The following is a 22,500-nucleotide window of genomic DNA, read 5'->3' as shown; positions in this document are numbered from 1 at the left end:
GATGTGCGGCGACTGCGGCGAGGCCAAGGCATCCGTGTCCCGGCTCTGCCGCCGCCTGGGCTTCGTCCCCGTGGACATGGGCGGCCTGAGCGCCGCGCGCGAGATCGAGAACGCGCCCCTGCGCCTCTTCCCCGCCTGGCGGCGCCCCGCCCTCTGCGCCCTCCTCCTCTTCCTCGTCTTCTACGCCTACAACTTCGCCCGCGACGTCCTGCACCCCTACGTCACCGATGGGAAGCGGGCGTTCTACAAGCTGCCGGTGGAGACGGTCAACGCCACGCTGCCCTCGGTGGCGCTGGTGATGCTGGCGCTGGTCTACCTGCCCGGCGTCCTGGCCGGCGTCGTCCAGCTCTCCCGCGGGACCAAGTACCGCCGCTTCCCCCGCTGGCTGGACAGCTGGCTGCAGGCGCGCAAGCCGCTGGGCGTCCTCAGCTTCCTGTGCGCCGCGCTCCACGCCGTCTACAGCCTGTGTCTGCCCATGCGCCGGTCATGGCGCTACAAGCAGCTGGACGACGCCTTCAAACAGGTGGGGGTCGAGGGACCGAGACTCGGGGGTCACAGGGGGAAGCGCGCCCTGAAGGCCTAGAGAGGTTCGATGTGTACTGTGTGCATGCATGTGTCCAAACGTGTGTGTGTGTGTGTGTTTGTGTGTGTGTGTGTTTGTGTGTGTGTGTGTGTGTGTGTGTGCGTGTTTGTGTGTGCGTGCGTGTGTACGTGTGTGTGTGTGTGCGTGCGTGTGTGTGCGCGTGTGTGTGTGTGCGTGTGTACGTGTGTGTGCGTGCGTGTGCGTGCGTGCGTGTGTGTGTGTGCGTGTGTGTGTGCGCGCGTGCGCGCAGGTGAAGGAGAACCAGGTGTCGTCGTGGGTGGAGGAGGAGGTGTGGAGGATGGAGCTGTATCTGTCCGTGGGGATCCTGGCTCTGGGCTTCCTCTCCCTGCTGGCGCTGACCTCGCTGCCCACCGTAGCCAACGCCCTCAACTGGAGAGAGTTCAGCTTTGTACAGGTGAGTTGGTCTTCAGGTGAGACCCACGCACGCACACTCACTAACACTCCCTCCCTCCCTCCCTCCCTCCCTCCCTCCAGCAGTCCCTAGTAGGGCTGTACGCCTCACTCACTCACTCACTCACTCACTCACTCACTCACTCACTCACTCACTCACTCACTCACTCCCTCCCTCCCTCCCTCCCTCCCTCCCTCCCTCCCTCCAGCAGTCCCTAGTAGGGCTGTACGCCTCACTCACTCACTCACTCACTCACTCACTCACTCTCACTCACTCACTCACTCACTCACTCACTCACTCACTCACTCACTCACTCACTCACTCACTCACTCACTCACTCACTCACTCACTCCCTCCCTCCCTCCAGCAGTCCCTAGTAGGGCTGTATGCCACTTGCTTCAGTTGCAGCCGGAACAATCCGCGGACCAATGAGTAGTGAGCATTCCCGAAAACCCATAAGCATTTCGGCTTCAATTGGGAAATGAGGAGGCCTTGTCTGACTCGTTGGATTCTTCCCCGGCGTGCCTCGGAATGCGTATTGGAGGACTTGCTGTTCCGCCTCCATCCTCCGGGGATTTGTCATTCTTTGTGGCTCTTGAACTTTCCAGTCACATTCATGTTAAGCTGATCCAGTTGGCGGGAGATTAGTCACATGCTGCTGGTCCCGGTGATAAAGGCAGGGTTCAGAAGGGAGCGTTCAGAAGAGAGGGTTCAGGGCCGCGTGTCACGACAGACCCAGCCTGGCATCCTTGCTGTTCTCCATCAAGATTATCCAGGGCCCGTCCTCTAAGCCCGCCGCCAGATGGACCCAGTTCAGTCCAGCTGATGGGTAGTCTGGACACACACATGGCTTTAAGTTGGCAGGCTGGCTATAACCGCAGGAGTGAATGAACTCTCTTGACTCTCCGAATCTCCAGGTCTCTCTGGGTCTGTGTTGAGAACCCGTAGTTCTCCAGGTCTCTCTGGGTCTGTGTTGAGAACCCGTAGTTCTCCAGGTCTCTCTGGGTCTGTGTTGAGAACCCGTAGTTCTCCAGGTCTCTCTGGGTCTGTGTTGAGAACCCGTAGTTCTCCGGGTCTCTCTGGGTCTGTGTTGAGAACCCGTAGTTCTCCGGGTCTCTCTGGGTCTGTGTTGAGAACCCGTAGTTCTCCAGGTCTCTCTGGGTCTGTGTTGAGAACCCGTAGTTCTCCGGGTCTCTCTGGGTCTGTGTTGAGAACCCGTAGTTCTCCGGGTCTCTCTGGGTCTGTGTTGAGAACCCGTAGTTCTCCAGGTCTCTCTGGGTCTGTGTTGAGAACCCGTAGTTCTCCAGGTCTCTCTGGGTCTGTGTTGAGAACCCGTAGTTCTCCAGGTCTCTCTGGGTCTGTGTTGAGAACCCGTAGTTCTCCAGGTCTCTCTGGGTCTGTGTTGAGAACCCGTAGTTCTCCAGGTCTCTCTGGGTCTGTGTTGAGAACCCGTAGTTCTGTAAAACCTTCCCCCTCGACGACGCCAATTAACATTTGCCCGTTAGTCGTGTCGTGGGCAAAACCATAATTAGTGGAGCCCTCAGGTACTTGGACAGGCGGGCACATGCACACACACACACACACACACACACACACACACACACACACACGTTAACCCCCCTCCCCACACACACACACACTCAGGGGCTCATTAAGGACATATGAATGTGTAGGTCAGGGGGTCCCCAGGGTCCCAGAGCGTCACCAGAGCGTCGTGATGAGCTGGGGCTCTGTGCTTCCGAAACGCCCTCAGTCTGCAGAGCGGTCTCCACCGCGCCCAGAACCGCACGTTACAGAACGGTCTCCACCGCGCCCAGAACCGCACGTTACAGAACGGTCTCCACCGCGCCCAGAACCGCACGTTACAGAACGGTCTCCACCGCGCCCAGAACCGCACGTTACAGAACGGTCTCCACCGCGCCCAGAACCGCACGTTACAGAACGGTCTCCACCGCGCCCAGAACCACACGTTACAGAACGGTCTCCACCGCGCCCAGAACCACACGTTACAGAACGGTCTCCACCGCGCCCAGAACCGCACGTTACAGAACGGTCTCCACCGCGCCCAGAACCGCAGGTTACAGAACGGTCTCCCAGAACCGCAGGTTACAGAACGGTCTCCCAGAACCGCACGTTACAGAACGGTCTCCCAGAACCGCAAGTTACAGAACGGTCTCCCAGAACCACACGTTACAGAACGGTCTCCCAGAACCACACGTTACAGAATGGACTCCCAGAACCACACGTTACAGAACAGTCTCCCACGACCACGCGTTACAGAACGGTCTCCACTGCGCCCAGAACCGCACGTTACAGAACGGTCTCCACCGCGCCCAGAACCACACGTTACAGAGAGGTCTCCACCACGCCCAGAACCGCACGTTACAGAACGGTCTCCATTGCGCCCAGAACCGCACGTTACAGAGTCCCGTAGAAAAGCCTCCGTCCGTTTAACATAGACTTACTATGCCAAGTGAGTCACGAAGGGCATGAAATCAACATGGCATATTCAGTGATGAGAGCCGTGATGTGAACAGTCAGGGAAACAAGGCCTTTTATACGACTGTTGTGGTCCTCACTGTCATCTGTTGTGATTAAGAGGAAGCGACCGTTACTTAAAGTCGCACTGAAATGAAAAAAGCATTCTGTCCCATTTGGGTTCACATCATTGTTCACCTATTCAACGATGTATGCCCAAAAAATTACAAAATTCTACTTTTGTTGTAATCATATATCAAAGTATATAATTTCTTACTTCCTCGAAAACGGTAGGTCACGTGCAATTACGACAACAGGTACCTTAGATTTTAGGCCAATAATCTCACGACATCCACCCGTCAATCAACGCTATCCTTCTATCGCATCTGTCTAAAGTTCTTAAAACCCGTCCACTTGTCAATGTTCCAATCAAATTCCTCTAAACATATGTCCCACCCTCATAGCTTGTTTGCGTCGGAAATACGTCAAAGTGCGGAAGTTAGATGATCTCAAACGTCCGTTTCTGTGCGACTTTAACAAACTTTATTGTCCATTTTGTCTTTGGCACTCACAACACAGTATAAAAACAGACAATAAAAACAAGCCGTTTACAGTTACAGCCAGGTGCTTAGGATCAGCTGTCTGTCTGTGTTACTGCTGTGGCTAGGGGAGAGGGTAGTTCAGCTGGGCTGGGTAGGGCATCACTGGCCATGGCGCTGCTCTGAGTTGAGCTGTTCAATCAGCAGGCATCGGTCTGTTTAGCTTTGCTGGACCAGTTCCCTACATTATTCATGAAGGCAGTGTGATTTTCAGACTTCCTGAAAATTTGATTTGTCGTCTTGTTTTTTGTGTGTTAAATGCTGTCAAGTCCATGGTGTTGCATCACACTTGTCTGATTGAATAGATTTACAGTATTCTATTGGTGTTATTGAAAGATACTTTTATAAGATGTATGGGTTTTAGCAAACTGAACTGCCGAACCGAACTGTCATACATAAAAATGGACATTAAAAACGAGATTTACAACAAAGCCAGTTGCTTATGGGCAGGACTCGCATATTCTCCCTTAGTCTACATCTGACACCTTTTCTCTCAGGTTGTGACTTCCTGTGTGGTCGGTCAGTGACGGCTCTCTATCTCTCTCTCTCTCTCTCTCCCTCCCTCCCTCTCTCTCTCTCTCTCTCTCCCTCCCTCTCTCTCTCTCTTTCTCTCCCTCTGTCTCTCTCCCTCTCTCTCCCCCTCTCTCTCCCCCTCTGTCTCCCTCTCTCTCCCTCTCTCTCTCCCTTTCTCTATCTCTCCATCCCTCTCTCTATCTCCCTCTCTCTCTTTCTCTCTCTCCCTCCCCCTCCCTCTCTCTCTCTCCCTCCCTCTCTCTCTCTCTCCCTCCCTCTCTCCCTCCCTCTCTCTCCCTCTATCTCCCTCTCTCCCTTCCCCTCCCTCTCCCTCTCTCTCTCCCCCTTTCTCTCTCCCTCTCTCTCTCCCTCTCTCTCTCTCTGTCTCTCTCTCTCCCCCCCTTTCTCTCTCTCCCTCTCTCTCTCTCTCTCTCCCCCTTTCTCTCCCTCTCTCTCTCTCTCTCTCCCCTTTCTCTCTCTTCCTCTCTCTCTGTCTCTCCCTCTCTCTCTCTCCCTCCCTCCCTCCTCCAGAGCCGTCTGGGTTACGTTGCGCTGGCGCTGACCACCCTGCACGCCCTGCTGTTCGGCTGGGACCGGGCCTTGGACCCGGCGCGGTACCGCTGGTGCCTCCCGCCCACCTTCGTGTTGGCGGCGGCGCCGGCGTGCGTCGTGCTGCTGGCCCGTCTGGCGCTGGCGCTGCCCTGTGCGGCGCGGAGGCTGACCCGGATCCGGCGCGGCTGGGAGGAGGCGGAGCCACATGTCCGCTTCACGCTGCCCGACGACCACGGACGCTCACTGGAGGACGTCAGCCACGTCTGAGGAAACACACACACACACACACATACACACACACATGCATGCACACACACACACACACATACGCACACACACATACATACACGCACACACACACACATACATGCACTTGTGTTAGAGGCACTTTACTCAGAATCTATTTTTTTTACATTAATCCATCATGCAAATTGCATTATTTGCTGGGTAAAAACTTGATAGACATAGCAGTTCCCCGCCCCCCCAAAAGGTTGATGCATTACCTCATTTGCATATCAATTGCTTTTTTTTGCCGGGGGGGGGGTGGGTGGGTGCAGGAACAGCTATACATATAAAGTTCTTACCCACCAAATAATTCTATTTTTACATTGTACACATGGTGGATTGATCAAAAATATAAATTTGAGTACCACTTTAATCTGTATGCTCTGCACTAAATAAGTTCATCTCAAGTCCATCTTAGGCCAAAGGACACATGCTGACTGATAATTATGCCAGGAGATGTTCTGGGACATTCCTCTGGTTCAAGGCTGGTAGACGTTGGCCCAGATCAGCTGTCTGTCTGTGTTACTGCTGTGGCTAGGGGAGAGGGTAGTTCAGCTGGGCTGGGTAGGGCATCACTGGCCATGGCGCTGCTCTGAGGGGAGAGGGTAGTTCAGCTGGGCTGGGTAGGGCATCACTGGCCATGGCGCTGCTCTGAGTTGAGCTGTTCAATCAGCAGGCATCGGTCTGTTTAGCTTTGCTGGACCAGTTCCCTACATTATTCATGAAGGCAGTGTGATTTTCAGACTTTCTGAAAATGTGATTTGTCGTCTTGTTTTTTGTGTGTTAAATGCTGTCAAGTCCATGGTGTTGCATCACACTTGTGTCTGATTGAATAGATCTACAGTATTTTATTAGTGTTATTGAAAGATACTTTTATAAGATGTATGGATTTTCACAAACTGAACTGCTGTCATACAACGGTACTTGTTACAATGTACTAATTATTTTATATTTATTGACTGTTACAAAATAATTTCCAATGTTTTTCCCCCCAATTTGTTACGAAATGTTCAGTAAAAGAAATCAAAATGTTTGTGCCAAAAGAAAACCAAACATTGTACATGATCATGTTCTCGCTTGAAGAATAAACACTTTTGCAGCTTATTGATTTCTTATCTTCACCTGATTGAAAGGTATGGAGTGGGCTGACAGCAGGAGACATCTTGGTAGACGGTTGGTAAATGGTTCCCCCTTGTGGTCACGAGCGATTGCGGCCTTAATCTTTATTTTATCTTTTTAATCTCTTTGTAGAGTATCTCCCTTGTCTCCTCTACCTCTGTCCTCCTCCCATTTACCTGGCCAACCAATAGACATCCCAGAGTGAGTGTTTGGGACGCACCCACACGCATGTGCAGGGCGACTCCCTATGACATCAGGGAAGTGAGGATTCTACCTGCAGGGAGTTAGGACGGTGCTTCACTCTTGGTAACCATGTCTCAGGTAGGTAGAAACTCCATGCTTTGTTCATGCTCTATGCTTTAGTTTGTGACTATCACAAAACGATGAAGACAAGCTCAGTCAATTTGGGTTATAGAGTTCAATTCAGAATTATAGATTTTTCATAATGTTTGAATGGGGTTAAAATGGGGGCGCTACATCCACGAGGTCTCACAGGTGTAATCTAAATAAATTAATCTTGCATGTTTGCTATTGTAGTTAGTCGTACCCTGCAATAACATGCTTGGCTGGCACCCAGCATGGGGCTCGAACCTACGACCCCGAGAATCTCAAATCAAACTTTGTGTAGCGTATTTCATAGGATACACAGAGGCTACAGGATGCGCTTTACAAAGAGCAAATGGAGATGGACAGAGATCCTACCCCTATATTTTCTAGAGGGAAGCACAAAAAAACAGTTCACCCATGTGCCGAAATAGGTGATCTATAAAATGTTTCCCTGACCTTTCAACGAGGTCTCATGTTCTACTGACTCTGCTAGTCGGCCGCGCAGTAACAGTAACGTTACCTGGACGTCCCAAAAAGGAAGGATGCACTCGCATTCATTCATGCATTCATCGCATAGCTCTTGTCTGTCCCGAGATACATTGACTCTTAACGCGCGGTCGGTTGTGTTCTTCTCGAGGCTGACTTCGAGAGAGCCGCAGATGAGGTGACGCGGCTGCAGGTGCGGCCGGGCTACGGCGAGCTCGCGGAGGTGTACGGTCTGTACAAGCAGGCCACCGTGGGGGACGTGAACATCCGTGAGTCTGCTCAACCTGTCCCGCCGGATGCTCAACTCGTCCGGTCTCATTCTTGCGACTGATGTCAGATAGCGTGGTCACACACATTCCTTAAAGGAGTAGTTTGGCATTGAGCTTCCTATAGGCCTACCCTTTTATTAGGTTAATAGATCATATATAACCATCGGCGATTTTATAGGGGGGGCAATTGCCCCCACTGATTGGCCAGCCCAACTCTGCTCAAATTCTTATTTATTTATTTATTTTTTACTAATTAACACAATTATTAAATACATAGTTGTGGTTTGTACCAGTTTGTGTTAGGTCATCATTCATTTAAAAAGTGTATTTATTACTTAAACTAGGCTACCTTTAACAAAAATATATCCACCAATGGCACAACTCGTCCGTCAACCTCAACTATTTCCGGTTTGATCTGTTGCCGCAAAAAAAGAGATCTGACTGTAGCCTACTGCTCAGTGCTCAACAAGCTACAACTATAGCCAACCTGCTCACGATGGCGAAAAGAGCTATAAAAACAATTGACCACTTCTTCATAAAAAAAAATAAAACTGGCAATGCTAATGAAGAAGCTACCACTCGAAATGACACCACGGCAGGTGCAATCGAAGGCAGAAGTGCTCCAGAGGCTATCGAAGCTAGCACTAGCACTAGCAACATCACCATCGGCAAGGAAGCTAGCACCAGCAGGCAGTTGCAGTTTGATGTTGTGATGTTAAGCTTTCAAATCAAAGGTTATTTGTACAGTGCATTTCATACGCAGAGGCAACACAATGCACTTTACAGAGAACTAGGTGGGCATACGACCCACCCCTATATATTCCAGAGGGAAGCAAAAAAAAATAGTATCACCCGGGGGCCAGAAAAGTGAGCTGTAAAAATTCTTCCCTGACCCCTCTCAACAAGGCGATCGAGCAAGCTCCTGGAGTATGTTTGACCAACGGCTAAGAACATTTATAAAGCAATAAATTACATTAAATTGCATTTTCAGAGTAAGAAAGGCTAAAATACATCATAGGAGAGACATGGCAAACACTGGTGTATGTCTGTGTGTGCGTGAGTGTGAATGTGCCTGGGCCCAGATAGAGGCGAATATAATAATTGAATATAATATCTGAAAATATTAAAGAGAGAAGGTCGAATATCATTTCTAAGCTCAGTTGACAGCCATAGCGCCCACAGAGCCACAAAATGCATTCATGGGGATCTGTGCTCTCAGTTGTACTTGAGTTGCGGTGTCCTCACACCCCTCATTTCATAACTTTCTCCTTCCTCTTCTGGGTTTTGTGTAAGTTGTGTGTCTGACACTACTGAGTAAAGAAACCAGGCACTTCCCTTTTCCACCCCAATCCTGCAACTCTCACATCCCTTGCAACTCATTGGGACAATTGCTCAACTTCCTGCTTGGAAGAGCTCAGCTCAGCAGAACACTACGGAGCCCTCTCCTCACAAGGCCACATGTAGGGTGTGTTTCAGGCTCCTGGGTCTGGTCCCTAGATGCACTCAGCTTCAGCTGCATCATCTGGCTGAATCCCGGACCACCCCCAAATAAGGACGTGACACTATACCGTTACTGAGACACCGAACCTTTCTTTTCTTTTTTACAAAGCAAAATATACTTGGCAATGGAGAAAAGTTAATTGTGTCGAGTGCCCCCAGGTGGTGAGCTCTGGTACAATTTCATCGGGTGTGGGACAATGAGGCTGATGTCTACTGTAGGCTACTTGTCATGGTCACAACACAGCAGCGTGTAAATGTCTGCTTACAGCATACTCTCGATCTCAATCAATACTGTAGGTGAAAAAAGCACTGGTGGAGAAAGGAGCGTGGCTAATGGCTATAATGTAGATATACTGTATGTACTATACAGTACAGTATATCAAAACATCACTGGTCTGATCCGGCTTAAAAAGTGGCCTGAATGGGGCTACATTTCCCGTCCTGAATTATTTCCCCATTCCGCCCCTGATGTTGGGTATGGCCTAGTGCTCGGTCATAAAGTCATATTGACATGCTTGTGATGTCTAGATGAAGTTTGATGCGTTGTGCATATTGAATTGTCATTCGGATTTCTTATTAGCATAGGACTGTTCACAACTGGCATTCTTTGTAAATAGACGGGACGGGACGGCAGAACTGTTTTTTTTTCTCACGTCAAAATGTTGCCCCCCCCTACTCTCAGAGGGTAAAATCGCCTATGTATATAACTGTCCATATAAACATTTTGACAGACTTTGCACTCTTAAGATATTAGTGCTTATTTCACAGCTAAACATATAATGGATCTCTGGGCATATAGATGACCACCTAACCATATATGCCCATAGAGAACCATTGGTCAGCTGTGACTTACCTATGACATGAGAAATGAGCACTAATTTCTCAAGAGTGCACTGTCTTGTCAAAATGTTTATATGGATCGTAGTACAGTATATGATCATAAATAACCTTATAACAGGGTTTATGAGACTAAATACCAAACAAGCATAGGGATTATGTCTGACTCTTCCCTGTGAATAGCAATTAGTGTGATTGAGGGAAACTGATTTGTACAGTAGATATGTGAGTTACAGTAGATATGTGATTTACAGTAGATATGTGAGTTACAGTAGATATGAGTTCGTACAGTTGTGTTTGTACAGTAGATGTGAGACTAAATACCAAACAAGCATAGGGATTATGTCTGACTCTTCCCTGTGAATAGCAATTAGTGTGATTGAGGGAAACTGATTTGTACAGTAGATATGTGAGTTACAGTAGATATGTGAGTTCGTACGGTAGATATGTGAGTAACTTTGTGTGTCTGTCCACAGAACGTCCCGGCATGTTCGACATCCCAGGGAAAGCTAAGTGGGACGCGTGGAAAGCGAAGGAAGGTGAGAGTTTGACAGTGTTGTTGCATTCCCCGTCTTTCCGGCCTGATCCGTGCGTAAGCGACAGCTTTGTGGCGTCACCATGCTCTGTTGGTTTCCAACGCGCCAGGCATGGCCAAAGAGGAGGCCGTGGAAGCCTACATCGCCGTCGTGGAGGAGCTGAAAGCAAAGTATGGCCTGTAGGACCCGTCTGCCGTGACCTGGATTTAACATGACACTGAAGAGAACTGGAGGCCAGCGCTCCGAAGAGAAAGACCGAACAATCGATCTCAAGGGACTAATTATTTCATAACTTATGTCATTCTTGTCTCATTCTGCATTCTCATTCAACAGCCATAGCACAGTGTTTCATACAACTTCATTTTATTTCCCACAATTCATTAATATCGTAAAGAAATCTGCATCCATGTCAAATAACAGTATATGTTTATGATATTTCCATAAAAATGATTGAAGTGTATTTTACAGCCATTTTGATAAAAACAAAGTAATGAAACAATGATCTCTAGATTCTCTGTACAGTGGGCTGATCACACCGACCTTAAACAAGCGTCTGGTCCCCTGGACAGCGGGTCACTGAGGACTGCATCCTCCACATGTCCATCCTGTGCCCATTCCCACACATTGAGCCAGAGGTCCTAGAAACTTCAAAAGAACGACTGACAATCCTCCACTAAGCGCTTGTCTCTTTGTGCTGCTCTTGCCTCGGGGAATGGCCGGGCATCACAGGGCTTGGAGTAGCCAGCTGTAGTTCGACTAGACTAGACTAGCTGTAGTTCGACTAGACTAGACTAGCTGTAGTTCGACTAGACTAGACTAGCTGTAGTTCGACTAGACTAGACTAGCTGTAGTTCGACTAGACTAGACTAGCTGTAGTTCGACTAGACTAGCTGTAGTTCGACTAGACTAGACTAGCTGTAGTTCGACTAGACTAGCTGTAGTTCGACTAGACTAGCTGTAGTTCGAGCACGGCTCTGAGCTGTCAAGTGACTGGCTGGCTGGGGGGGGCGGGGGGGTGAGGGGGTATCTGGGGTGGGGTCAAGGCACGTTAGCGGGGTAGCAGGGAGACCTCGGTGAGGGGGTATCCGGGGGGTGGGGTAGTCAGGGCAGCAGTAAGACCTGGGTGAGAGGGTATCCAGGGTGGGGGTCATGGCACGCTAGCGGGGCCGCAGGGCAGCAGGGAGGCCTGGGTCAGGGGGTGGGGGTCAGGGCAGCAGGGAGGCCTGGGTCAGGGGGTGGGGGTCAGGGGGTGGGGGTCAGGGCAGCAGGGAGACCTGGGTCAGGGGGTGGGGGTCAGGGGGTGGGGGTCAGGGCAGCAGGGAGGCCTGGGTCAGGGGGTGGGGGTCAGGGCAGCAGGGAGGCCTGGGTCAGGGGGTGGGGGTCAGGGCAGCAGGGAGACCTGGGTCAGGGGGTGGGGGTCAGGGGGTGGGGGTCAGGGCAGCAGGGAGACCTGGGTCAGGGGGTGGGGGTCAGGGGGTGGGGGTCAGGGCAGCAGGGAGACCTGGGTCAGGGGGTGGGGGTCAGGGCAGCAGGGAGACCTGGGTCAGGGGGTGGGGGTCAGGGCAGCAGGGAGACCTGGGTCAGGGGGTGGGGGTCAGGGCAGCAGGGAGACCTGGGTCAGGGGGTGGGGGTCAGGGCAGCAGGGAGACCTGGGTCAGGGGGTGGGGGTCAGGGCAGCAGGGAGACCTGGGTCAGGGGGTGGGGGTCAGGGCAGCAGGGAGGCCTGGGTCAGGGGGTGGGGGTCAGGGCAGCAGGGAGGCCTGGGTCAGGGGGTGGGGGTCAGGGCAGCAGGGAGACCTGGGTCAGGGGGTATCCGCTCTGACTCAGGGAGGCTGTCTGGCCTCCCCGTTCAGATCCCGCTTCAGACGCCAACTGCGCCATCGCCGCTGGATCTCAAACTGTACCTGGAGGGAGGGAGAGAGGAGGAGGGAGGGAGAGAGGAGGAGAGAGGGAGGGAGAGGGGGAGAGAAAGGGAGGGAGAGGGAGGGAAGGGTTTGTTTATTTTAGATCCCCATTAGCTTTTGCAGAGCGGCATCTATTCTTCCTGGGGTCTACGTTTATTCCATTCCCTTGTGACAATACAGAATCACAATCTGATCAAATGACACATCACAGCACCCAGACAATACATAGACACACAATCACACTACACATGCTACAAACATACTACACATCACAATACACAAACACTGTATAAATCCATTGGACATACAAAACACATAAAACACACACTTAACACACTTAAATAAAACACAAGAAAACACCATAAACACTACAATTAGTCTATAACAATAGACACTCTGTACCAAATACTGTATGTTTACCCAAATGTAGCGTTTTTTTAACTTTTTTAACGACTATTTTGTTGTATAATATAATTTGGGTGACGTTAGAGAAGGTGACAGGCCAGGGAATGTGAATAGCCTACCTACAGGGGACTAGCTAATAATAACAAACCTGCAGTATCTAGTCAGGGGTTTTTCTTGGCTCAGAATGGGTCTTTGGGGGGTGATGCGCACACAATGTTTAGGGGAAACTTCCGTTTTATGCCGAGTAGACTACCAGCATATATAGGCCTATATTCTTCACTGTCGTTCTGACTGAGCTCACTTTTCACAATCGTGGGAAATCTCCCGACATGACATAAAATGGATATGAAAACAAAATGTTTAAGACATTGATAACCTGCCTATTAATTATCTCAATTACTAGTGGTCCAAACCATGGACAATGCAAGAGAGAGGGATGGGCTGCACTTGAAACAAGCTATCAAACGCATTTGGAGAGGATTTGAATTGTTATTTTTATTCTCAATCTTTTAGCATTTTGGCACTGGTGATTTTCCTTTGGCTCAAAAATCCTCTATGCAGGAAAAACTCTGCTAGTATAGGCTAGTGTACTACAGTAGAAACACTTGACTTGTTATTGTGTCTGAGAAGTCACCTACCTCCCCGTTTAGAAAACAGTAGAGAACAGCTACAACAAAACCCTGAAGAAGAAGAAGATTATAGTGGATTATAGTTTCCACATGAAACATATCGTAGATGTGCATATTCTATTAATGTGCGTATTCTACCTGTGTGGACGCAAGAGCCAGCTCAGCGAAGTTCCATATTTTGAACATTAACCCACTGACTCTGACTGGCACAAAGACGAAGAGGACGTACTGTGAACCGAACAGAGCTACCAAGAAAAATGTTGATTTTATAAGCCTCCTGGAATGAAAAGGATAAAACAAGCTGTTAGTATGCTGGGACAAAATGATAGGCTACAGATTACACACCCTGTATTGTAATGTATGCTGGGACTGTATTTCAGGTTTGGGTGGGTCCAAGTGACTCACAGAAGCTGGGCAGGACACAGACAACCACTGTGCACCATCTACAGTAGCACGATACAAGTTTAAAAGCTACAATTTACTTGTATTGGTAGAGTTCATGTCCGTGCACATCTGACACTCTCAGCTTGCTGACCACAATTCTCAGGACACTCATGAAAAAGAGCAAATTAGTCTGCAGGAGAAGGAAACGAAACACAATTCATCCTGGAATGAAACTCAGCACATTGTTCAATTTGTGGTGTCCCGCTGTATTCCCCCAGTCAGTGGCCATGTTTGTACTTACGATTATCAAGAGTAGGACTGGTATGCTGAGAATCCACCAGATCCAGTCACGGCCCCTCGTCTCCCAACAGCTGAATGATGGGAGGAGAATCAGGTCAACCTGCAGGTGCACAACTGTATATACAGTATATATCTATATGTCACATGTCTCGCCTCACTGTTCTGAATGAAATCAAATTATGATTACCCCTCATCCTCATAGAGGTACTTAGCCATCCCCCAGGACACAATGACAACCACTGGCAATCCTGAAAGACACACAAAAACAAATCAGAGAACAAACACAACCAACAAAAGGTCAAAACCTATGGCCGCCAATTTACTGCCAACACCCGTTGTCAATCTCTTTTACTGCAGTGCTAAGAATTAGTTGGAGCTACTGGGAGTGCATAGAACTAAATCTACTCAATTATTTCAATTACTTTATCGCTTGCTTCAGTCTGTCTGAAGGGCCAGGTGGGCGGGGCTTGTTTTTGGGAACAGTCCATTGATTCTAATATTGCGCCAGACAAGGAAGTAATTTAAATGAATTCAGTATTTGGACCCAGGTCTGATCCAGTACCTACCTCAGCCCAGGACCATGTACCAGCACTACCCTAACCCTAACCCTAGCCCTAGCAGTACCTACCCCAGCCTAGGACCATGTACCAGCACTACCCTAACCCTAACCCTAGCCCTAGCAGTACCTACCCCAGCCCAGGACCATGTAGAAGCTCAGGTACCTCCTCTTGGAGAAGAGAGCGACGCTGACCAGCGTGTGGAGGTAGTGTCCCTCCACCAGCAGCCAGCTGTAGTTGGCCAGGATGCAGTAGTTGGAGAACATGAGCACCACCTTACAGGCCACCTAGGAGACATCAGGCCAGGGTATTAACAAAACACTATACACCAAACCCAACAAACCCTTAATACACCAAACCCAGCCCAAACAGTGTCTCAGGACGAGGGTATTAACAAAACCCTTAATATACCAAACCCAGCCCAAACACAGTGTCTCAGGGTGAAGGTATTAACAAAACCCTTAATATACCAAACCCAAACACAGTCGCGCAAGGAGTGTCCTGTTTGACCAAGAGTGACTGTGGGAAGACTATTCATCTGCTATTTCTGCCATATGCATTCATTCACTCATTCACTGTGTCATTCTAGAGGGCCAGATAGAAACACCGGGTAGTGGTCACAGTGGTAGAGATCCTCGTTGGTGAAGAGGAGAGAGTCTCTGATGAAGATGAAAGCAGCTCGTAGAATAAAGGAGAGGAAGAGCTGGGTGTGGATGTAGTTCCTGGTGCAGTGGAGCTTCCTGTGGGAACAGGAAGTACTATAAGTAAGACAAAATCTTGATATGTTGAGCTTGACAACACAATATTATTGGTTGATGATTTCTAGATTCTATATACAGAGTGGAGCACACCCTAAATTATCAGAGGTGCAGACTAACGGAACATCAACAGTAAAAAAATAAAAAAGTCACACACTCAAATTTTCTCCTCTGCTGTGATTTTTATAGACCAATGTTGTGAGTTTTAGATTCAGAATAAGCAACAACAGAAATCCACAGTCTAAAGGTAGTTTGTAGTAAGTAAGTAAGTAAGTAATTAAGTAAACTTTATTTATATAGCACTCTTCACAGCACGAATGCACAGAGCGCTTTACAGTAATAAGTTAAAATCAAACATAAAATATGCAATCCAAAAACACATTAAAACCAGAAACAAAAACTAAAAAAGAACATTGCAAGCAGCAAAAAGTATCAATTCTAAATGACCAAAGGCCTGTCTGAACAAGTGTGTGTTTGGTGGTTGTCACCTGAACAGACAGAGGACAGCGATGGCAGCGGTGAGGGCGCTCACTGAGAGGGCGTAGCCCACGGTGTAGGTGGTCTTCACATAGGAGAAGTACAGATGGGACCCGGGGGTCTGCGGAGGAAACCACAGCGCTCAGCGCACAGCGGACCGGACACCTCAGCATGTCCTCCTGGGGACCATGTCTCATACCAGCTGGGGACCATGTCTCATACCAGCTGGCCTGTCCTCCTGGGGACCATGTCTCATACCAGCTGGCCTGTCCTCCTGGAGACCATGTCTCATACCAGCTGGCCTGTCCTCCTGGGGACCATGTCTCATACCAGCTGGCCTCTTCTCCTGGGGACCATGTCTCATACCAGCTGGCCTCTTCTCCTGGGGACCATGTCTCATACCACCTGGCCTGTCCTCCTGGGGACCATGTCTCATACCAGCTGGCCTGTCCTCCTGGGGACCATGTCTCATACCAGCTGGCCTGTCCTCCTGGGGACCATGTCTCATACCAGCTGGGGACCATATCTCATACCAGCTGGCCTGTCCTCCTGGGGACCATGGCTCATACCAGCTGGCCTGTCCTCCTGGGGACCATGTCTCATACCAGCTGGCCTGTCCTCCTGGGGACCATGTCTCATACCAGCTGGCCTGTCCTCCTGGGGACCATGTCTCATACCAGCTGGCGTGTTCCTTATAAGCAGCTTTGATAGATACACACTCTACTGCGTGTGTGAACCCACCCACCTCTCCGGGGAACTGCAGGGTGTCGTTGAAGGAGTAGTCACATGCTTCCTGGTGAGGAGAAAACAGGTCTGTCCAGCCAGCAGACGTGCAGTTGCGGTAGACTTTACCTGGTGAAAATGCACCGTTGGTTATGGGTCTGCTTACCCATCCAACTAAGCTATTTTAATAATACTAATACTGCAAGTAATACTCTATTACTATTTATATAGCGCCTTTATATAGCGCCTTTATATATCGCCTTTATATAGCGCCTTTATATAGTGCCTTTCCGGATGCTTCAAAGCGTTCATGTATTTTGTGTCAAATTGAAGTCTGTTCCGGAATCAATGCCAAGGCATTATTTAGTCACCCTTAGAGACAACTAAATAGTGTTGACATGTGGTGTTTTTTGTGTGTATTGCACTTCAAAGGCAAGCTGTGCTCCATTTCTGCATGGCTCTGTGTCTACAATCTTCCAATATGAAAGATAATACAGCTCCCCCTCTCCATCCCACACCTCTATGAACAGTACATGAGCACTTTATGACTTTATGAAAGTCAAACTTTTTTGAATTTCATGGAAACATATCACCTACTGTAGTGACAGACAATTTTAAGCAATAGCTCATGACAGGTCGTGGTATATGGTTATCATGTCACAGCTAAGGGATGTTGTTCGGCCCGACGTGAAGCAAAATTCGTTATAATTAGTAGTACCGTATATACTGTAATCCATAACTGTCGGGGGGGGGGGGGGGGGGGGCGTCTTACCTTCTGATTTAAAGAAGTTTGGGCAGGGCTGAGCCACGGTCTCCCCAGCAGAAGCGGAGGGCCAGCAGTTGAGGTGGTCCCACATCCCAGGACAGTCTGTAGAAGAGACCCCCAGCTTGGTTAGCGATGAGATCAACACTTCAAACCTGGCTTATTGTGTTAGAATCGAATCCTGCACACATTATAACATGTATATACTGTAATGTACTACAGTAGTATTACAACAATCCTCCCTCCTGAGCACTTATTATATTTTATTGTATTGCATTGTACTGTATTTTAGATTGCTATTCTTGCGCTTTGCCTTCAGCACTAGATTATGCTTTTAGTCACTTGTTTTAGAGGGAAGATGCAGTTGTGAGTTCTGGCAAGTAGTAGTACACTGGCTTCTCCTACATTAAATGCAATTATTGTTAGTCACTTTGGATAAAAGCGTCTGCTAAATGACTGTAATGTAATGTTCATGTACTGTATGTTGTTCATTGTATTACTTTAAGAGAACAGGATGAAACACCTTTTTTGGAGGTGAGGAGGGACTCGATGATGGAGGTGTAGAAGAGAACTATCATTGCCTTTGGAGATGAATGTAGACATTCGGAAGAACCCAGCCCCCCCCCCCCCATCACACTGAACGACACCCCAGTGACCAGTGTTGATTCCTTCCTCTTCCTGGACACCACCATCTCCCGGGACCTCAAGTGGGAGCTGTTCATTAGCTCCCTCACCAAAAAAGCACAGCAGAGGATGCACTTCCTGAGGCAGCTGAAGAAATTCAACATGCCAAAGGCAGTGATGGTTCTCTTCTACACCTCCATCATGGAGTCCATCCTCACCTCCTCCATCAATGTCTGGTTCTCAGCTGCTACAGACAAGGACGAGGGCAGACTGCAGCGCATCATCCGCCCTACTGAAGGGGTGATCGGCTGTAGACTGCCACCCCTACAGGACCTGAACACGTCCTTAAACAGATCAATAATATCGTGGCTGACCCCATATTCTGTAACTGTGCCTCCCCCTTTATTTTTTATTTTTAACTGTATAACATAATTTGTACATTTGTACAGCATTTTTTTGCACTGTTTTGTTTTTCACTTTGTATTTTGTGTTTTTTGTACTGTTTTGTCATGTCTTTGCACTGTCCTGTCCTGTCCTGTCCTGTCCTGCACCCTGTCCTGTCCTGTCCTGCACCCTGTCCTGTCCTGTCCTGCACCCTGTCCTGTCCTGTCCTGCACCCTGTCCTGTGTCGTCTCCAGCAGCGTATGCCTTAACCCTGGTCAAATCCCTCGTATGTGTGACATGGCAATAAGCAGATCTTGAGTCTTGAGTCTAAGAACATAGCAGACGCTACTGAAACTAAAATCCAATTTATGCTTTGTCGAGCGACACTTTTCAAGAAGCATAAATTAGGCTTACACACACACACACACACACACACACACACACACACACACATGTACACACACACACACAGGTAAGCCCGGACACAGTCAGTGGATAACCTCAGGCAATCTACTGAACTGTAGTGAGACAAACTGCAATACTAAACCAGAGTTGATAGGCTGTGTTTCTCTATCTAACCACTAGAGGGGAGTCATGCTAAACAGTTCTGACACCTACGGCTCTACCAAATTGCCCATTTCTCACAAATAACTTCAGAGCTGCATGCTTGGCTGACGTCTCAGAGTGGATGGCGACACATCACCTCAAGCTCAATCTGGACAAGACTGAGCTGCTGTTCCTCTCAAGGAAGGGCTGGTGCACCGGGACCTGGCCATCACCATTGAAGACACAGTGGTGACGCCGACCCGGACTGTGAGGAATCTGGGTGTGACCGTGGACGACCATCTCGTGTTCTCGGCACATCACATCCGTCACACGCTCCTGCAGATTCCTGCTCTACAACATCAGGAGGATTCGCCCTTTCCTCACTGATCAAACAGCACAGGTGCTCATCCAGGCCCTGGTCATCTCTGGACTACTGCAACTCCCTCCTTGCAGGGGCCCCGGCGTCAGCCATTAAACCCCTGGAACTTGTCCAGAAAGCTCCTGCTCGCCTGGTGTTCAACCACCCCAAGTTCTCCCACACAACTTCCCTTCTCTGTTCTCTACACTGGCTCTCTGTAGCAGCGCGCATCCAGTTTAAAACTCGGGTACAAGCCTACAGGGCAATGAAAGGCACAGCCCCCTCCTACCTCCAGGCCATGGTCAAACCCTACACCCCCTCCCGACCGCTACGCTCTGCTCCCTCAGGGCGACTGGTTGCCCCGTCACTCTGAGGCCCCTGTAGTGATCGACACGGTCACGGCTCTTCTCTGTCCAGCCCCCGCAGTGGTGGAACAACACACAGCAGAGTCACTGTCCATCTTTTGCCGCACTGTCCATCTTTGCACTGTCCATCTTTTTAGTTTGCTACTCTTGCACTTTGGCTTTAGCGCTAGATTGGCCTTAATTGTTTATTGATAATCACCTTGAAAAACATTGTTGTAGGTTATAATTGCCTTAACTCACCTTGAGCTTTGGAGGTTCTGTTAAGTAGCAGTTCATTCATGCATCTTTCCTCCTCTTTAACGAGCACTGTGTGTGGCTCACAGGCAGGGAGGACAGCCCGGACCTGAGTGGACTATCAGCACAGAGGACTACATTAGTTATATTCTTAAGATTATACGTATTTGACACCAACAGATTACCTTACAGATTAATTATTTGTTGATAACACAATTGTTCAGAAGTAAAATGTATGCCTTACTGTATGGCAGCTACTCGTGTGGTTAATATGCCACACTGAGGTTGGCAAAAAGTAGCCCATTAGCCTTATGCATATTACAAAGAGCCCATACAGACTATAGATGACCCTATTAAGATGACTAGCAAGCTTGCAACCACTGCTTGCTCACCTGTGCGTACAAAATGTAGAGTAGCGCTCCAATAATTGAAACGTTTTGCATTTTGCCAGTCGTCACTTCTATATTTAGTTCATAATTCTAGAGAGGAAAAAACTGATTCTGTAGATGAGTAGATGAGAAGCCCTATGAAACATCCATTATGGTGCCATCAAGTTGCAGAAATTCACTGAATCAAAAAAATATTGTCTCAGAAAATATCTCTGGAATCAGAAAAAGAGTAAGGTCACTCAAAAAGACAGCAGAAAGTCTCTGTAAAGACTGTTCGTGCAGAGCTGCTCATGCCTATCTCTCCATCTCTCTGTCCCCGCCCCTCGCCCCGCCCACCTGACCCGTCCCAGCGGCGGCATCACCATGGCAACCAGAGTGTTTGACCATGAGACGTTCTACAGAACAACAGGTACGTAGCTAAGCTAACGCTAGCTAACTAGACAGCACCCAGCTACATTCACTTCTACTAGGTGATTATTACCGGTAGTAGCTAAAGTAAAACAACGTATTCAGTTAGACATGGCTGCTAACTACCTTTAGCTAATAGAGATATCCATAACTAGCTAGCTAGTAAGCTACACTGGTAGGGGCAGGCATAACACATGCATAACTATTCATCGATTCAATATAGATGGCATAGTTCATACGAATAATTTAAACAGTAACCAACTTTAAATGCGTCCGTCTCTAATACAATTGTGTGTTACTACTATAACAGCTGTCAGGATGGAAGTAGCCCGCTCTGCACCAGAGACCTTCACAGAGACCTACAGGAAGAAGACCCCTCTCCCCCTCGGACAACTAGTGGAGGAGAGCAGGAAGAGAGACGTCCCCCATCACCTGCTAGACACCAGTAGGATCAATCAACACTCTTAGGCTCTGTCTTTGATCTAAACTGAGAGAATGTGAACAATCAGAGTAGCACTAGTGTACAGTACATCCATGCTGACCTCGTGCAAGCAGTTTGTCTTATGTGGACTTTAACAGATGTTGACATTCATTTTGGACCAAATATGAATACCTTTCGGTTAGTATTTTAAATGGTTTCTCTCCTGGTATTTCAGAAATCTATGCTAAGCTCCGGGGTAACGGTGTGATCCTGGCAGATCCATCTGCGCTGCACTTCAGTGGTTTTGAATTGGGGAAGGATTACTGCCGGGTTTTGGTGAGTGAAATAGTTTGCTTTATCTGACTATCCCATACAGCTCAGAGACACAGGGATACAGTGTAAGGGCACGTTTATGGTTTTAAGATAGATTACTTATAGATGGAGGCAATTTCATTGCATTTCTTTCCCAGCTTTGCAAGATATGATTGTGATTTTTTAAATTATTTTTTTATCTCCCTCAGAAACTAATCAACACGTCCTCTGACGTGATAAATATTCATATTATCCCCACTCAATCTAAGTACTTCCGCACAACATATTCAAAAAAGGTATTTCTGGTTGATTACATCAAATTGATTAGCATATTTCGTCTGATTAGTGTGGGTGCCAGGTTTGATCAATATCCCCCTCGGTTCTGATTCCCTCCAGCACCGGCTGGTCCCGGGACTGTCCTACACTGTGAAAGTGCACTTCTGTCCTGACGAATGGCGGTACTTCTACGACTGCGTTCGAGTTCACTGTAAGGTAGGAATCGGCCGTAGGGCTTGGTTTCTCCACGCCAGCTTAGCGGGCTTCAGCCGCTCTGCTCCGCCCGTCTCCCAGCGGAGCTGCTCAGATCAGCTTCCAGGGGGAACTTCCTGTCGGCGGGACACAACACACGTCAGATTCAGAAGCGTACATTTCTCTCCACGGTCGCTTTGACAGTAGAGGTTTCTCACTCGGTATCCTTCTCACTGCAGGGAGAGGAGAATCTGCTTCTCCCAGTCCACGCTTACCCCGTCATCGATGACCTGCACGTCCCCTCCCACGTCACCCTCCCAGCCGTGCCCCTCGGCCAGAGGTGAGGCACTCAGAGCTCCAGGGGTCTGTTCTCCCCTCTTCCATGTATTCGCTCAGCTTAGACGAACCTTCTTATCAATATGATAAGATGGCTGTACTGTACCTTCAAGTTCAAGCCATTACTCACTAAAGCCACATTATCTTATTTACAGAAATCCTACCTGTCCTCTAGGGCCTTTCTTATTCTAGCAGCCTAGCTCACTGTAAGGCAAGGCCAGGCACGGCAAGTTTATTTGTAGCACATTTCAGCAACAAG

The 22,500-nt window shown here is 48.7% G+C and overlaps 4 protein-coding genes across 4 annotated transcripts in view; 3 read left to right on the top strand and 1 right to left on the bottom strand.

Annotated features, from left to right (window-relative positions):
- Positions 1–6,454, top strand: part of LOC311316439 (metalloreductase STEAP3-like) — an 11,497-nt gene extending 5,043 nt beyond the window's left edge. The window contains exons 3-5 of the mRNA XM_084447290.1: positions 1–523; positions 834–998; positions 5,117–6,454. The exon at positions 1–523 is cut by the window's left edge and continues 5 nt beyond it. Coding sequence (XP_084303416.1) covers positions 1–523; positions 834–998; positions 5,117–5,404 — 976 coding nt within the window. The 3' untranslated portion in view covers positions 5,405–6,454. The remainder of the gene's footprint in view (positions 524–833; positions 999–5,116) is intronic.
- Positions 6,455–6,853: 399 nt separating this feature from the next.
- On the top strand, positions 6,854–10,679 carry LOC311315739 (acyl-CoA-binding protein-like; the record flags this gene model as incomplete). Its single annotated transcript, XM_084446442.1, has 4 exons — positions 6,854–6,862; positions 7,506–7,623; positions 10,437–10,499; positions 10,606–10,679. 4 exons carry the CDS (start codon positions 6,854–6,856, stop codon positions 10,677–10,679), a joined length of 264 nt encoding a protein of 87 aa, XP_084302568.1.
- Positions 10,680–12,319: 1,640 nt separating this feature from the next.
- Positions 12,320–17,490, bottom strand: sctr (secretin receptor; the record flags this gene model as incomplete). Its single annotated transcript, XM_084446441.1, has 11 exons — positions 12,320–12,400; positions 13,444–13,485; positions 13,573–13,711; positions 13,953–14,008; positions 14,120–14,189; positions 14,306–14,366; positions 14,809–14,962; positions 15,283–15,415; positions 15,922–16,031; positions 16,656–16,762; positions 17,406–17,490. 11 exons carry the CDS (start codon positions 17,488–17,490, stop codon positions 12,320–12,322), a joined length of 1,038 nt encoding a protein of 345 aa, XP_084302567.1.
- A 3,532-nt stretch (positions 17,491–21,022) lies between these two features.
- Positions 21,023–22,500, top strand: part of cfap221 (cilia and flagella associated protein 221) — a gene marked incomplete at both ends in the record, with an annotated part of 21,645 nt that continues 20,167 nt past the window's right edge. The window contains 5 exons of the mRNA XM_084446440.1: positions 21,023–21,149; positions 21,361–21,461; positions 21,647–21,733; positions 21,834–21,929; positions 22,145–22,245. Coding sequence (XP_084302566.1) covers positions 21,023–21,149; positions 21,361–21,461; positions 21,647–21,733; positions 21,834–21,929; positions 22,145–22,245 — 512 coding nt within the window. The remainder of the gene's footprint in view (positions 21,150–21,360; positions 21,462–21,646; positions 21,734–21,833; positions 21,930–22,144; positions 22,246–22,500) is intronic.

Source organism: Borostomias antarcticus, assembly GCF_949987555.1.
Source record: "Borostomias antarcticus genome assembly, chromosome: 12".
NCBI classification, from domain to species: domain Eukaryota; kingdom Metazoa; phylum Chordata; class Actinopteri; order Stomiiformes; family Stomiidae; genus Borostomias; species Borostomias antarcticus.
Note: the sequence above shows the minus strand (reverse complement) of the source record. Positions and strands in the feature narration are given on the sequence as shown.